Here is an 18304-nt window from a genome sequence, read left to right as displayed (position 1 = left end):
TTCAACCGTAATTATGAATATTCGTAATGGTTTTGAGGCCTTCTTCTCGAAAACTACGTAAGTTTTTCGATTCGAAAAAATTCAATGGAAAAATATTTTAAACTGTAATCGTCCACTGGGAAATATTATAGCTTAAAATATTTTTTTTAGATTTAAAAAGAATTAAGATTTATATTAGACACTTGCCAACAGTCCGAAGTAAAATTTTCATATAATTCTATTCTATAGAATTAATACAATAATTTTTATAAAACCGATATTTTACATTAGGTATTATTAAATTAATCAATATAACTAATATAATTACGAAAGAAATAAATAGAAAAACTGCCAACCAGTTCGATCATCGTGTTGTTAATTGAAGGTCGATGCCATTTTTTCTCGAATAAGGTTTTCACCTTTACTCGATTAAGCGTAAGTAAATACCTCGAATTCTATGCCCATTCCAAAATAAACTCCGGTAAAATAAGGAATCGCAATTTTATTCGAATAAAATCATCAATTCTTCATTTTTATATCGAGGGTTTTGCCTAAACGCGATTGTGCACGTAATTTATATAACGGATAGGCGTACATAAGTTTAATTTCGCGAAATTCTTATCAATACGGTACTTTATAAACGATCGCCATTTAATTTCGGCGAGACTAAATATATGATAATCTCTCAGCTCATTTTATTCCGTTGGAATTCATTCGACGATCTCGGATTGAAATCGGTACGAAATATTTAATAATAAAGATGTGACTGAAATATGAAAATTCAAGTTTTTCAGATAAAATCCTCATAAAAACGCATTTAAAAGAGTTTGTTTTTATAAAAACTGTTTTTACATTTTTTTGTACTTAAAAAGGTTTACGGAATGTGAAATCGTAAGAAGGACGGCGGTTTTTCAAATTATAGAAAATAATAGGATAAATCTAAAATTACGGATAAACCGGTAAAACCGAGACGTTCTCGTAACCACGAATTACGATTGGTTTTCCCGACGCAATGAAACAAAAAATATACCTTTCCACATGTTAAAAAAAGGGGAATAAAAATACGTCATTAATGTACAGCAAACAGCGGAAATTTACGCGACCGGAAAGGTAATAATTTAGCAAAAAACGTCACGAAAAAGTCGATACATATTTAAGATTTCTGCGAAAAATATTCGATAAGAATATCTTTTATGAAAGTAAGAAAATTACAGAATACGAGAATAAATACTGCGGGTAAATGAAAAATATCGATTATCCGTAGAAAAACCTCTCCGCGCCGTTTCGTAATACTGTACGATTTTAACCTGTAGCATTGTGTTTAACATTTGGTACTCGGCGCCTGACACGTAAAGCCGACGTTCGGTCCATTCCAAAATGCGACCAACTTTTTTATAATGTCGTACGAAACTCGGAACTTTAATCAAATATTTATCCAGAGAAAACCCTTTCCCGGACCAAATTCCGCTAATCGGACCCACCGTTTTTTTACCAAATCCTGTAGTTTAAAAAGACCAATGGCTTCTTTCTAGTGCTGTTACCAAGGTAATTTTTAGCAGACGTAACTCGCAGCCTTTTCTAGAGTAACGAACGTTACTTAGCTAGTGCCACTACTTGCTACGCTATCGGCACTACCCGTTAATGAAGTTTACATTTATTAAAGAGATTCCGCTCGATGGATAGAAACTGTATGAATTATTAGTCTTTTCGTTTTATATGTCCAATCTTTAATTACTAAAATTCGATATATAGGCTATACTCCCGGTCAAAGAACATTGCCGACGTTTTCACCGGAGTAAACGATCGGTTCGACCTCTTCCTTTAATGAAAAAGTCAAAACCAAATTCCATTTAAATCCAACTGGAAATTTAAGCTGATATTTTAAAATCTAGCAAAAATTTTAAATAATTAATTTAATTACGATAAATTATACTTCTTGGTAAATAAAAGATAATTGTATATTTGTTAGAATCAAATGGCTGCGTTAATTGTATATTAGAAAGCAAATAAATTTAAAATAATCGACGAAATAGAAACCATGCAGCCATTTAACAAGGTACAAATGAAAAATAACGATAATAAACAATAAAGAATTTAAGGAAATAATGTAATTAACTAGGATTTTAAAGTAATCGTCTTTATTGTTTAAACTAGTGTACGGACCTCTTACCTCTACCTCGTTATTTATTTAACGTTTATACTTGTTGCCTGTACTCGTAACACCACAAGCGCAATTTCTACGGAAAGATTCGTTCGAATCGAGTGAGTAATACGTCTAGAAATTTTCTAATAATTTAAGTTAGCATTTAGAATATATTTTGAGCGAAAATTACGGAGCCAAGAGACATCCGAAATTTAAATATTTCAATAATAAAAATTATTTAGGGAATTTTCTATTTAATTAGCAGAAACAAACTTTTCCCCCGTCGAATATTTTTTAATAGTATTAATGACGAAGTTAACGGAAGCTTTTAAAACGCGTTACTTTGATTTCCAGCACTACTTTTCATTATTGGTTCTTAAGGAATTGCCCAGACGCTCCATGGCCACTGTCCGAGAAACCCATGCTTTTGCGCATGCTCGGAACGACTGGCCAGTTATATTTCGGCGCGTGGCCTAAACATCCCCGTTGTTGACTAATCTTTTACCTGAGACAAAATATAGCGGCAGTCTTATCGCGTCCACCTGCCTCTAAACGGGTCCGTATTCGACCGGTTTTATTGTACTTTTTAATCTGATTTTAACGGCGGTTCGTGCTCTACTGTTGACCGATGATTGGATCGTGCTTATTATTTCGATTATTAATTGAGTTTTTTTTAATACAGTTATAAATTAGTAACGCGAAAGAAAACGCGATTAGACTTCAAAAATTCTAAATGGCGGAGTTACGGATAACTGGAAATACTCGTGTAGTGACGACGAATTATACGAATGGACGAGAACAGTTCGAATAGTTGTAATTAGATTCTGTATTGTTTTGTGTCTAAATATTACGTTCTATCAACAACAGTTTTCTTTAAATGTAAAATCCAACTTTCCTCTTTATTTCTGTACGTCGAAAATAAGTTGGTGCATCATCTTTCTGTAGGTAAATGTAAAAAGATGTACAAAATTATGTCTTTAACGTCATAAAATATATTTTATTTGTTTTAGGATGAAAAAATAGAGAGAGAGAGAGAGACCCTCTGCCCTCCCCGTATCTTACGAACAAACTCACCCCGTATAATGAATTAAATTATTAGTTTTAAAATAGAATATTACGTAAAATAATAATGCCAATGTATTATTTAATTTAGAATTCTATTTTAAACCTAGAGTAAAATTCGTTGGTTATATAACGATTAATAACTTATTACGTCGCTCTGTTTATTAATTTAGATAGTACTGTAATTACTGTAAATACGTTGTGATACGATTTAAAATTGATGTTATAGGCCTATACTTATGCGTAACAAATTAATTATAGACTATGACTTTATGGATAGGATTACTATAAACAAACTGAGATAAGGATATTTTTCTTTGTAGTTTAAATTTAAACCACTTCATTATATTTGACTAGATTAATGTATTTACAGTACGAATAAGTTAGGGCTTATTTTGCCTGGAGTAACAGACTATTCTTTGTGAATAATATATATGAACGAAATTTGATAGAATGGTTTAAACGTCAAAATATTTTCGATCACTTTCGAGTAAATTTACATATCGTTGATTCGTAAAAATTTAATTTAAACGTGAATATCTTAAGCTAAATTTAGAATTGTTATTTAGTTAAACACTGTGCAACATATATATCTTATATAGAGAAAATTTCATGTAGAAATGATGCTTTCCTTATTAATTAAATCTCTAATCAGAAACACCCTATTTTATAAATTGATACGGCTTCCTAGCCAGATTAAATTACAGGGGAATTAGATTAATAAATGAAGACAGAGCTGAAAAAATTGTGCTGTATAATACTATATAGGCCCGATATTAGTAGGATTGCCTACACGAATATCTTCGACTTTATCATTGTGATTTTTCCTGCTTTTCCAAACTCGGCGTGGGTAATTAATCTGTAAAAATAGGTTTACATGATTCGATGACGCCAGGAACACGAGTTGGACCTACGATAAAAAACTGACTTAAACACGACACAAAGGCAAGGAAACCGTTTTCTTTTAAAATGAAAAAATGCAACTCTCCTCTTTATTTCTGTACGTNAAAAAAAAATATATATTAGAATCTTTATTCATAGGAGTCGCGATACATAGACATCAAATCTTGTGGTGAAATGCCCGATTGTCTGGCAAAATCTTTTATTTCATATATTTAGTGCATTTTCCACGTCCATAATCGGCATTTTGAGCCGCGTTGGGCCTCTTGGGTGACGTTGATAGAGCGTTATTCTTTAAAAATAAAAAAAATAAGGGCACCCGCAGGATTTTTGTTTTAGGAGACACGATGTGATTGGCTAAAATTGTCTTCCTTAAATGGACACGTTTCCGCTCGTACTAAACTCATTTGTTCCTGCCGGAAGGCCCACAAGCGCTTATTAAAAACCAGGAAAGCTCCCACTCTCCTAAAATACGCGGGGCCTTTCAAATTTTACGGCTCTCTCTTAAGGCCTAAAGAAGAACTACGGGACCATCTCGTCGTCCAGTGTTGCGCAGTTCGATATAACCACGATTAAAATAAATTTACTCTTTTAGAATTTCCCGCTATCCGAAATCGTTATTGGAGGGGGAAAAAGAGTAAAGCGAATATCCGGAGGAACTCCCGACGATTGGGAACGAAGTTACGCATTAATCGTAACAAAAAATTCGTTTGGAATGGTAAATGGATGTTAGGATAAGTGTAATCGATAATATAGATAAGTTGTTACCTTGGAAACGATATCGGCGTAACCGGTATAGCGGACCGAATCTATTGTTACCAAAAATCTCTATAGCAACTGTTTATGGTAAACAGAGATGGGGATACGACGTCATTCGCGCGGAAAGAAATTCACTGGTACGAGATTTTCCCATTTCTTTGATACAAATCGAAACTTTCTAACAGGAACTGTGGGAAAAATGGGGGGGTTTAATAGCTGATAATTGAGAAAAGGTTCGATTCCCCCCCGCAAAATGTTTATAAATACGTAAGACCGGGCAAAGGGCGTTACTTAACTAAGATGATCGGGCTTTAAATGGCCGGACGAAGGCAATTTAAATACACTTCGAGCGCCGGCGTTAAAGCGTACTTTTATAATCTCTACATAACGTAATTTTCCATTATGTTAAACGACTGCATCCGCTAAATGGCGTGAGGTTATCGAAAGTAGCCGGTCTTTTATCCCAAATCTCTCGATATTCACGTGCCGATGGAAATAAATGAAATGTTTATCCTAAATGCCTGGACGCAATCAGATTAAGAGAGAAATGCCAACGCGCCAAAGTAGATTATCCACGGGATATTTACTCTCTTTCCATTATTTTAATCGGTTTTAGCCTTATTCCTTTCGTAACCAAACGCGTTACGTCAACGTTACGCCAGAACTTCCTTATAATTACACCGAACGCTTAGTTAATTCACGAAAATATCCTTTGAGATTCTTCTTTTTCTTTTATAGAGTTTCCGTCCACGAAACTTGCTTTTGTTTTCTTTCGCCCGAAAACATTTTCCGGTTAATTTTGCTTATCGAAAAACGAAACAATTCTACGTTAATAAAAACGAAAGAGAAAAACTCGAATGGGAATCTCAAGTTAAACTCATAAAGTCCAACTTCATTTTTGTGTAATTAATCGATTGGAAATTTAGTAAATACTACGATGTATCCATGTATGAAATAGTACCCGTCACGCCGTCGGTTCTATACGTTCAGTATATTATCCGATAAATAAAGTCTAAATATTTTTTAGGTGTTTATTCGAGAAAAGTGTCTAAAGAAGGTGTCTAAGCCTTGTATCGTTCGGTATTTTGTACGGATTCCTTTATTTTCAAACCATTGATTAAATGAATTCACCGTGTTTATTAAGTGCGCCTGTTGATCTTGCTTTCGTATTTTTACTTCTATACTCGAACTTTACCTAAATTTGGCCACAGTTTTCTTCGTTAAATCAAGCATTATTTACGTATTTTATTCGAATGGATTAAATTTTCCGTTTCCAATCGGTACGAAAGATCGAAAGAATCGGATTTATTGTCAACTAAAGACGGCTCGACTGTCAAGCCCGTTTGTATTTCGATAAATGTATTTTTTTGTTTTACTTTTTGGACGAAAGCTAAGTTCTTGGACCTGCGGGCAAACTTGTCTTATCGTTATCTATTGCTTTTTAAATTTATCTCCATTTAAAGCTTATATTTTTACAAAGAATTCGAAGAATTAGGAAAATAAACCACTGTCTTTACTACTATAAATATTTATCTGTTTCTGGATTTGTATTAAGTCGGTAGGCGGTAGAAACTCGATTAACCGAAATAATGATCGCGGTTTGTGCCTGGATAATCGATAACCGCGGATAATAGAATTGGCATTTATGGTCTGGTATTTTCGTTCATTCGACGAGGCAAAGTCGTAATTAACGCGAATAGAAGAGGAAAAAATTGCTTAATAATAAAATTCCGTATACAGTTTTAAAATAAATCGTTTAAGATGTTATACAAATACTTTTTTTTTATTACGCAACTCTGACACCCGGTGGATGAGGAATCCCGGTTAATAGTTTCACCAATACTTACTTGTTAGTTTAGTCGTCGATTCACTTGTATTCCTTTATTAATATTTCCCTTAGAAAGTATTTTAGAAAGAATTTATTCGAATGATTTATTTGAGAGTATTTTTAATAAAAATTACTCGAAAATAAAACTATTCACCTTCCAGCAATTATTATTATATTTATTAGAAAAAACTATTTTAATTAAAAAGAACGTATCTCCCGCCCAACTAAGTTCGGTTCGATGAAATATCGCCGAAAATAATGACTTTTATAATAAAAAAAATTTTTCTCAAAAGCTTTAATAATTACTTAAAAATCTGGAGATTTGTCCAGATTCAAGTATTCGCAGGAGAAATCGATCCTCTTCTATACATTTATGAATATTACGTTCAAATTCGAGCGAGAATTCCATTGATCTCTTGTAATCAAATATTTGTTTATTTATTAACCCTTAAATGAGAGTAAACGTAATTTATATGTTACGAAGACCCCGTAGCAATATATCTGTAATTTATATTCGTATATAGGACTACTCCCACTTACGGGGTAAACATACGCTACAAACATTAGATAATACATAATAATTATGTCCGGTAAACCTTGCTATAATGTGATAAATATATGATTTGAGACAGTAAATTGTAAAATATAATTTCTGCACATCTAAAAACGTTATTACGGGCGAAAAGTTTAATTTTTCAATAATTTTATTTTTAATAAAAGAGTAAATGTTATATTTCGTATGCAAAAATTCACAGAGGCGAGACTCGATGCGTGTGTATTGTGTATCGACATGCATTATCCTACCAAATCTTGCAGATTTCCTAAGCTCTAGCAAAATCGATAAATATATTATATGTAATGCGTGTTATAGGAAAATGGGCTACGCTTCTTTCCACTATTGGTACGTAAGCAAAGGGAAGCGATTTCTGTGACACATGACCTTTTATTGCTTCCTTCTCGGCGCGTGGGCGCACCAGAAAGTTTTTTTCGAGTCTCCCGGGCTACGGGAAATTTAACAACATTACTAATTAATCTTTAATTATTCTACATTATTGCTGTTATTATTATTATTTACTTAATTTTTTAAAAGGATGTAAAATTTTTAACAGATTTAAATTTATAAATGTGTTCTAATGTAATGAACTGTACGTGACCTGTTATGTGTATCTTGTATGTATAAGTAAATAACGCTTAAATATTCACGTATTATTAATATTTTATTATTAAAATGTAAACGTCTTATATGGATAAATAGTAAAAAATGTAATAAAATATTAACAATAATTTAAATATAAAAAATAAATAATTTTTTTAAGTTATCGCATTAAAAATAATTTGTTTTACTAAATATCTTAGACTCGTGTAAATTTGATTATAATTAATTTAATATTTATAATAATATAATTATTTTTACGTATTTAAAGAATTATTTAAAGAAAATAATAATAATAAATTATGGTTAAGGTTAACAAGCGACGAGTGAGGAAGGGTCAATTGGCCGGACGACAATCCAATTCAGATAAAAGAAGGGACAGAAAAAGGAATTTTCACTCAAATAATAATAAAATTTTACGTTTTATTATTATTCAAAAGTTAAGCAATATTTTCATATAAATGTACTTGTTTGCAAGGAAGTGAATGAGAATAAGCGCGAGGAGGAATCGATAAGTCCGTCGCGCCTTCCATAAAAGTATTTAAGAATTTTATTATTTTCGAATTGAAATATATAATTTAAAAATTATTTGCACGAAATTCGAATTAAAATTCAATTCATTTGGATATAAAAATGAACGAAGACGTATTTCAGATGATTTTTTCTTCGAGTAGTAAATCAATTTAATGTATTTCGTGCAGCTCTTTACCTCCGAGTTACGATAAACTTTATTATTCTTTTTATGGGGGATTTTGCAAGTGAATTTTTAAAATCGATATTAAAAAATTAATGTTAAATTATTAAGTAGGCTATATCAAATGTTTCTCGATTTAGATTTCGTTAGGAAATAATAAAATCAATTTATTTCTAACGTAATAATTAAAGGAATAACAAAAAAATTCGTTTACTTCGATTCATGGAAATTAGTCGAAATTAAAGAAATTTCTTATAACATTCGCAAAGGAAAATCTGTATTTACCAACGAACTGGGTTGTGTATTAATTACGTTTGCATTATTCATAACTCTTCTTTGAAAGTTGAAAAGAAAAAAAAAGTAAAAATGTAGGAAATTTTCCTATTGGATTGTAAATGGAAGGAATGGAGGAAAGCGTGATTTGGTGAAAAATTCGATTGTACGTCAACGAGTTAACATTGGTTTATATGTTACATTCCTTTCCAGAAAATGAAATATTTCTAATCTTCTTCAGCTGTCAAAATCGAATCGATTGGATGGGAGGAGGAGAAGGAGGATCAACGCGGATCGATTTCGAATCTGCCTAATTCTAGAGAAATTCTAATTCTACAATGTTTCGAAAATTATAAAAAAATTTTCCTACTAAAAGCTTTTTTCGTAAAAAATTTTTTAAACTAATTAATTTAATTAAGCTAAATTTTTTGAAGCGAATTTTGTAATTTAATCGGGTCGTTCGTTCGAATTTTATGATTTAAACCACTGTTTGACATTTTTCTGTGAGATTATAAAGAAGTTTAATACTATTAATTTAAAAATAATATTGTTTTTACTTCTTAGTCGTTTTTAATATTAATAAATATGATCAATTTAAGATTTACAGGGAAATTATTTTTGAAATCTTACAATAAGCATTAGCCTTCAGAAAAATGCGATTCGTTTTTTAAAAAAGAGAATTATCAAAATGTTACAGAATTCTGGACGATACGTTGGTCCTTCCCGAACATTTGTGATATTTTATTATTATTTTGACGAAAAGTGTTGTTCTTAGTGACATAACGTGACATTAACGAAAGAAAATAGACTACCCGCTCGATAATAAGCCGGAGAAGGAAATAATGGACACAAGCAACAGAGTGGCATAAGGTACGGTTTGATTTGGTATTAATTGATTTTTCTCTTCTCCATTAGATTATGTAATAAACTATAATCGATAGGAGCATTTTTAGCATGTAAAGGCGTGCGACTGGATGGTCGGCGAAGGAAACGAATTCGCGGGCAAAAATAATTATTTTAAGTATATAACTGGCGACGCAAATTATAAAATAGAAGGAAAAATGTGGCACTAACCCAAATACATTTATTCGCGTCGCTAGGAAGTTTGTCCAAAGTCGTTTCTTCCTTGCCAACTTTCCAGTTGAAATCTCCTTTCCTACGCAATGTTTGTACTCGTGGATCGAAGCGAGGTTCTGCTGTTAGAAAACACTCGCTAATATTAAAGTTTCCAGCTTCCTGCCTTTGAGTTTGTCGTCAAAATTCAACCGTAATTATGAATATTCGTAATGGTTTTGAGGCCTTCTTCTCGAAAACTACGTAAGTTTTTCGATTCGAAAAAATTCAATGGAAAAATATTTTAAACTGTAATCGTCCACTGGGAAATATTATAGCTTAAAATATTTTTTTTAGATTTAAAAAGAATTAAGATTTATATTAGACACTTGCCAACAGTCCGAAGTAAAATTTTCATATAATTCTATTCTATAGAATTAATACAATAATTTTTATAAAACCGATATTTTACATTAGGTATTATTAAATTAATCAATATAACTAATATAATTACGAAAGAAATAAATAGAAAAACTGCCAACCAGTTCGATCATCGTGTTGTTAATTGAAGGTCGATGCCATTTTTTCTCGAATAAGGTTTTCACCTTTACTCGATTAAGCGTAAGTAAATACCTCGAATTCTATGCCCATTCCAAAATAAACTCCGGTAAAATAAGGAATCGCAATTTTATTCGAATAAAATCATCAATTCTTCATTTTTATATCGAGGGTTTTGCCTAAACGCGATTGTGCACGTAATTTATATAACGGATAGGCGTACATAAGTTTAATTTCGCGAAATTCTTATCAATACGGTACTTTATAAACGATCGCCATTTAATTTCGGCGAGACTAAATATATGATAATCTCTCAGCTCATTTTATTCCGTTGGAATTCATTCGACGATCTCGGATTGAAATCGGTACGAAATATTTAATAATAAAGATGTGACTGAAATATGAAAATTCAAGTTTTTCAGATAAAATCCTCATAAAAACGCATTTAAAAGAGTTTGTTTTTATAAAAACTGTTTTTACATTTTTTTGTACTTAAAAAGGTTTACGGAATGTGAAATCGTAAGAAGGACGGCGGTTTTTCAAATTATAGAAAATAATAGGATAAATCTAAAATTACGGATAAACCGGTAAAACCGAGACGTTCTCGTAACCACGAATTACGATTGGTTTTCCCGACGCAATGAAACAAAAAATATACCTTTCCACATGTTAAAAAAAGGGGAATAAAAATACGTCATTAATGTACAGCAAACAGCGGAAATTTACGCGACCGGAAAGGTAATAATTTAGCAAAAAACGTCACGAAAAAGTCGATACATATTTAAGATTTCTGCGAAAAATATTCGATAAGAATATCTTTTATGAAAGTAAGAAAATTACAGAATACGAGAATAAATACTGCGGGTAAATGAAAAATATCGATTATCCGTAGAAAAACCTCTCCGCGCCGTTTCGTAATACTGTACGATTTTAACCTGTAGCATTGTGTTTAACATTTGGTACTCGGCGCCTGACACGTAAAGCCGACGTTCGGTCCATTCCAAAATGCGACCAACTTTTTTATAATGTCGTACGAAACTCGGAACTTTAATCAAATATTTATCCAGAGAAAACCCTTTCCCGGACCAAATTCCGCTAATCGGACCCACCGTTTTTTTACCAAATCCTGTAGTTTAAAAAGACCAATGGCTTCTTTCTAGTGCTGTTACCAAGGTAATTTTTAGCAGACGTAACTCGCAGCCTTTTCTAGAGTAACGAACGTTACTTAGCTAGTGCCACTACTTGCTACGCTATCGGCACTACCCGTTAATGAAGTTTACATTTATTAAAGAGATTCCGCTCGATGGATAGAAACTGTATGAATTATTAGTCTTTTCGTTTTATATGTCCAATCTTTAATTACTAAAATTCGATATATAGGCTATACTCCCTGTCAAAGAACATTGCCGACGTTTTCACCGGAGTAAACGATCGGTTCGACCTCTTCCTTTAATGAAAAAGTCAAAACCAAATTCCATTTAAATCCAACTGGAAATTTAAGCTGATATTTTAAAATCTAGCAAAAATTTTAAATAATTAATTTAATTACGATAAATTATACTTCTTGGTAAATAAAAGATAATTGTATATTTGTTAGAATCAAATGGCTGCGTTAATTGTATATTAGAAAGCAAATAAATTTAAAATAATCGACGAAATAGAAACCATGCAGCCATTTAACAAGGTACAAATGAAAAATAACGATAATAAACAATAAAGAATTTAAGGAAATAATGTAATTAACTAGGATTTTAAAGTAATCGTCTTTATTGTTTAAACTAGTGTACGGACCTCTTACCTCTACCTCGTTATTTATTTAACGTTTATACTTGTTGCCTGTACTCGTAACACCACAAGCGCAATTTCTACGGAAAGATTCGTTCGAATCGAGTGAGTAATACGTCTAGAAATTTTCTAATAATTTAAGTTAGCATTTAGAATATATTTTGAGCGAAAATTACGGAGCCAAGAGACATCCGAAATTTAAATATTTCAATAATAAAAATTATTTAGGGAATTTTCTATTTAATTAGCAGAAACAAACTTTTCCCCCGTCGAATATTTTTTAATAGTATTAATGACGAAGTTAACGGAAGCTTTTAAAACGCGTTACTTTGATTTCCAGCACTACTTTTCATTATTGGTTCTTAAGGAATTGCCCAGACGCTCCATGGCCACTGTCCGAGAAACCCATGCTTTTGCGCATGCTCGGAACTGGCCAGTTATATTTCGGAGCGTGGCCTAAACATCCCCGTTGTTGACTAATCTTTTTACCTGAGACAAAATGTCGCGGCAGTCTTATCGCGTCCACCTGCCTCTAAACGGGTCCGTATTCGACCGGTTTTATTGTACTTTTTAATCTGATTTTAACGGCGGTTCGTGCTCTACTGTTGACCGATGATTGGATCGTGCTTATTATTTCGATTATTAATTGAGTTTTTTTAATACAGTTATAAATTGGTAACGCGAAAGAAAACGCGATTACACTTCAAAATTTCTAAATGGCGGAGTTACGGATAACTGGAAATACTCGTGTAGTGACGACGAATTATACGAATGGACGAGAACAGTTCGAATAGTTGTAATTAGATTCTGTATTGTTTTGTGTCTAAATATTACGTTCTATCAACAACTTCTTTTAAATGTTTAATTCAACTCTCCTCTTTATTTCTGTACGTCGAAAATAAGTTGGTGCATCATCTTTCTGTAGGTAAATGTAAAAAGATGTACAAAATTATGTCTTTAACGTCATAAAATATATTTTATTTGTTTTAGGATGAAAAAATAGAGAGAAAGACCCTCTGCCCTCCCCCGTATCTTACGAACAAACTCACCCCGTATAATGAATTAAATTATTAGTTTTAAAATAGAATATTACGTAAAATAATAATGCCAATGTATTATTTAATTTAGAATTCTATTTTAAACCTAGAGTAAAATTCGTTGGTTATATAACGATTAATAACTTATTACGTCGCTCTGTTTATTAATTTAGATAGTACTGTAATTACTGTAAATACGTTGTGATACGATTTAAAATTGATGTTATAGGCCTATACTTATGCGTAACAAATTAATTATAGACTATGAATTTATGGATAGGATTACTATAAACAAACTGAGATAAGGATATTTTTCTTTGTAGTTTAAATTTAAACCACTTCATTATATTTGACTAGATTAATGTATTTACAGTACGAATAAGTTAGGGCTTATTTTGCCTGGAGTAACAGACTATTCTTTGTGAATAATATATATGAACGAAATTTGATAGAATGGTTTAAACGTCAAAATATTTTCGATCACTTTCGAGTAAATTTACATATCGTTGATTCGTAAAAATTTAATTTAAACGTGAATATCTTAAGCTAAATTTAGAATTGTTATTTAGTTAAACACTGTGCAATATATATATCTTATATAGAGAAAATTTCATGTAGAAATGATGCTTTCCTTATTAATTAAATCTCTAATCAGAAACACCCTATTTTATAAATTGATACGGCTTCCTAGCCAGATTAAATTACAGGGGAATTAGATTAATAAATGAAGACAGAGCTGAAAAAATTGTGCTGTATAATACTATATAGGCCCGATATTAGTAGGATTGCCTACACGAATATCTTCGACTTTATCATTGTGATTTTTCCTGCTTTTCCAAACTCGGCGTGGGTAATTAATCTGTAAAAATAGGTTTACATGATTCGATGACGCCAGGAACACGAGTTGGACCTACGATAAAAAACTGACTTAAACACGACACAAAGGCAAGGAAACCGTTTTCTTTTAAAATGAAAAAATGCAACTCTCCTCTTTATTTCTGTACGTCGAAAATAAGTTGGTGCATCATCTTTTTGTAGGTAAATGTAAAATGAAAGACGAATGAATGGTATTTTTTCTTTTTCCAGTCAGCACCATTAGTTCCAGTTCACGCGCAAAAAAGTAGTACTGTAGTAAGTTAAGTTTATATGACGAAATATAGAGCAGCGTTATGTAATATATGCTTTAAGATGGGACTGTTATATCTTTTAGAGGGCTGAGCTACTTCATAGCCCACCTTAGCCTAGGGTACAGTCGAAGTTTCACTTGGCATCTCCATTTGTTCGTCTCTGAAATTAGTAATAAATGGAGTGTGGTGCAGAACAAAGAATCTGAAAGAATACGAAGGTAACCTACATTAAGGCCTACTTAAGATTTTCGATTGTTTCTAATTGTTGGCAAGATTAAAAAAGCTAGCAAAAACAGTTAAAAATGCGTGAGGTGTAAGGTGCCATCTGTTGTCATATTTTATTTTAAAAAGCTTTTACTTTCCCAAGTGTTACGTATACGTAAGAAAAGAAAGTATTGGAATTGTGTCATATTTCACCCTCAGAGTTTTTTGCAAATTTCCACGTTTTTGGGACCTCCAAAAGTAAAAAGGAAAAATGAAAAAAATTCCGTGTATGTATGTGTTCGCGTCTATTTCGTTTAATATCTCCCGATGGGTTGAAGATTAAGAAACAAAATTTGGCACGGTAGCTTGTGTATAAGGGGAATTGATACTATTAAAGTTTGGTGGTTAAAGGTAGAAAGAGGATGGTCACGTGTGACGTGTCATATCTCACGTGGGTGGGATGACGATAATGATTTTACTTGTTGTTAGCATTTTGTTATTTTTCTATAAAACTCGTCTCTATCCTGGAAATTAAGTCTTTTTATATTTTTAATTATTATGAAGAGGAAAAAGATTTTATAATCAAACCTTGTAACAGATGGCGCCACACACATTTTTATTTATTTATGATTAATAATATAAAAGTTATTTTTAAAATAGAATCTCATAACAACCGGAAAAGTTACTCGACTCGTTGCTAGATTTTTTTATACTATTAATTATTATAAAATGGCAAAAAGCTGAATTTGAGAGTAGAGACTTATTGAGATATATATATATATATATAAATATAAATGTAAATACTAATGCCTGACGAACTCAGTCAGTGCTAGAAGCAGCAAACAATCCATGTTAGACACAGTTACTTTATATAAGTAACGAGATACGAAAGGAGTTAAGTCGAAAGTCACATGATGTTGACAACGAAACTGTCGTTTGTAATGCAAAATCATAATTCAGTAATTGAGATACCGAAGAGTTCTTTATTTGATATCTATACGAAATTCGTAATGTCAATGATCCGTTCTCGAGTAATCACTGACTCTACGAAGACAGCGTTATTTCGGAGACCTCTATATCGAAGTTCGATTTTTTTATTTGTTAAATCGCCATCAAAGAACGCAATTGAGTAAAGTGTAGATTAGTAATGCGATCTAATTCGATTATGCGATTTATTGACTCATTTTAGGATACGAACCCTACGCTACTGGATCCATCAGCTTGGCTAAGAGACGGAGAACTTCGTCCCAACTAGGGGTCCAGTATTAACTACTATCGATAATATCCAAGTTTCGGTATCCAATACTAACGGGAGAGTTTCGTTGCATATTCGAAGTAATAGCGCGCGCAAATACATTGTATGTTAGTCTCTTAAGTTGAACATTGCTCAACTCGCTTTTACGCTGGTTTTACGACCTGCTCAAGCGTAAAATATCAGGGTCACGCGATTAAAAGCTTTTACGGCGAGGAGTTTTTACGCCATTAGGCCTTAGGTTGTGACGTGTGCTTTGATGTTCGAATATTCCAGGTAAGCCTCCCGTTACTGTTGTATATCGAAAATTGGGTGTTAGGGAACCGAGTCTTCGCTACTTTCGATAACTTACTATCCATGATTAATAATATGTAATTACAGTAGAATCTCGTTTCTAACGGATCGCGGAACAGATTTTTTTTTCCGGGTCTTGCTAAATTATTGTAATTTTACCTCCTTTTAGCGGATCCGTAACCCGGAATAACGATTTTTTTAGTTTGTAACAAGTGCATTATTGAATTCTATCTGGGATATGTACTGTACAATTAAAGAATTGTAGGAAGAGCGTCAGCAGGTTGATATGATTGAGGAAGAGCCACCTGTTGAACATTCCGACGCTGATCCGAGTGTAGTGACGAAACTTAGCCAGGTCATCGAGTCTTTCCAAGTAGTAAAGACTTTCCTGACGAGTTTCGGCATAAACGAACAGGTCGTATATGATATTGCTAATATCGATCGGTTGTTGTATTCAATAGGCAGGAAAGCAGCATCAAAACAAACGAAGATGGACGAGTTTTTTTAACAAATCGTGAAGTCAAGCATACGTAAGCATACGTACATGAGCATACGTAATTTGCAGTTTTTTGCTTACAGTATATACAGTTTCTGTCAGTTTTGTTGTACACACGTACGGCATAATATACGATCTTGTAGCATGTGTTTGTATAGAAGAGACTGAATAATTTAAAGTACAGGTATTTCTTATATGTAGTAGGGGGTTAAAAAACAGAAAATTTATCAATTAACAGATATTTTCCCTGGTGTGCGGGAAATCCCTTGTTTGCGATATAACGGATGATTTTTGGCAGCCCGAACGATTCGATAAAACGAGATGCTACTGTAGCAGTTGTGGAATCTTGGACAGATTCAAACTTGGATCCCTCACGGCATATATCTTACCGATATAATGAGAAAAACAGTATAAAAAGAGCTATTTTGATAAATATTAAATCCTAAACAATACTTAAAAATTTATGAATTAAGTTAGGCTACATTAAAAATGTTTTAATTTGAAATTGTACAATTCTTTCCCTCGGTATAATAAGTCCAAAGTGGGCAAAGGCATAATATATAAGTAACTAAGGACAAGAAGCACGTATCAAAATACTGAACATTAATTATTTTAGAACTTCATCCTACAGCAATAAATTTTATAAGACATAAATTGAGATATTGCATTAAAAATTTTTTAAAATTTAAATCTAAAATTCAATTTCATTTTATTGGAAAAAATAGTAATAAATTTCAATAAGACAAACTTTACAAGATTTAATCGACGGAAGGAAACATTTCCAACAAGCAAAAGATCTTAATCCTCGGAGTATAGTAAATTAATATAGTGTCAACCTGTATCTTACTAAAGGTTATCCCCGGAGACGATAATCCGTAAATGAATCAATCTAGAACTTCGGGCCACAAATTAGTGACGAAATGATGAATTTGACAAATATTAGGCTTTTGGAAGGGACGATAAAAAGTAAACAAACATAACTTTTAACTATTAATATCGTTTATATATTATTTATCGGGAGATTTATCGCTCTCTAAGCAAAAGGAAATGAATAAAATACTTACTCGGGAAACAAATATATCCCAATTGACCATAAAAAAACCAAATGAAAATACAACATTTATTATTCTGAATAATCTTGCAGCTATTCTGTTCTTTTACTCTCCCGGCTGTTATGTATACATAACAAGGGAAAATATTGGAATCGTGTCAAATTTCACCTTCCGACCGAGTTTTTTGCGAATCTCCACGTTTTCAGACCTCCTGAACCTAAAAAAGTAAAAAATCTAGCAACGAGTTGCAAAAATTTCACGGCTGTTATAAAATTTTATTTTAAAAATAATTGTCATACAATTTTATTTATTATATTTAATAATATGTGGTGTCACGTGTTATGAAGTTTTTTATTAAAAACTTTCTATATTTTTAATTACTATACAATGGCAAAAAGCTTAATTTTGAGGTTAGGAATGAGTTTTATAAAAAAAATTGTGAATGTTAGTAATCGTCATTAAGTCCCTACTCGAGAAACGATACACGACCTCCTCTATTTCCACATTCCCTCGACCTTTAACTACCAAAATTTACTAGCATTAATGCCTCTTATACACAAGATACCACACCAAATTTCGTTTCTTAATCTTTACCCCATGCTGAGATATTAAGCGAAATAGACGCCCAACACACATTTACATCGATAAAATTTTT

The 18304-nt window shown here is 32.2% G+C and overlaps 1 protein-coding gene across 6 annotated transcripts in view; it reads left to right on the top strand.

Annotated features, from left to right (window-relative positions):
* The window catches only part of LOC111623704 (tumor protein p53-inducible protein 11-like), an 84553-nt gene that overhangs the window by 44846 nt on the left and 21403 nt on the right, over window positions 1-18304 (top strand). Inside the window, exon 1 of one of the 6 annotated variants that reach the window (XM_023366381.1) lies at window positions 9712-10108. The exons of the other annotated variants lie outside the window; for them this stretch is intronic. Coding sequence (XP_023222149.1) covers window positions 10065-10108 — 44 coding nt within the window. The 5' untranslated portion in view covers window positions 9712-10064. Of the gene's footprint in view, window positions 1-9711; window positions 10109-18304 lie in introns of those variants that run through there. 6 annotated transcript variants of the gene reach the window in all.

This window comes from Centruroides sculpturatus, unplaced genomic scaffold (genome assembly GCF_000671375.1).
Source record: "Centruroides sculpturatus isolate CEXI.00-Female unplaced genomic scaffold, Cexi_2.0 scaffold80, whole genome shotgun sequence".
Taxonomy (NCBI): domain Eukaryota; kingdom Metazoa; phylum Arthropoda; class Arachnida; order Scorpiones; family Buthidae; genus Centruroides; species Centruroides sculpturatus.
Note: the sequence above shows the minus strand (reverse complement) of the source record. Positions and strands in the feature narration are given on the sequence as shown.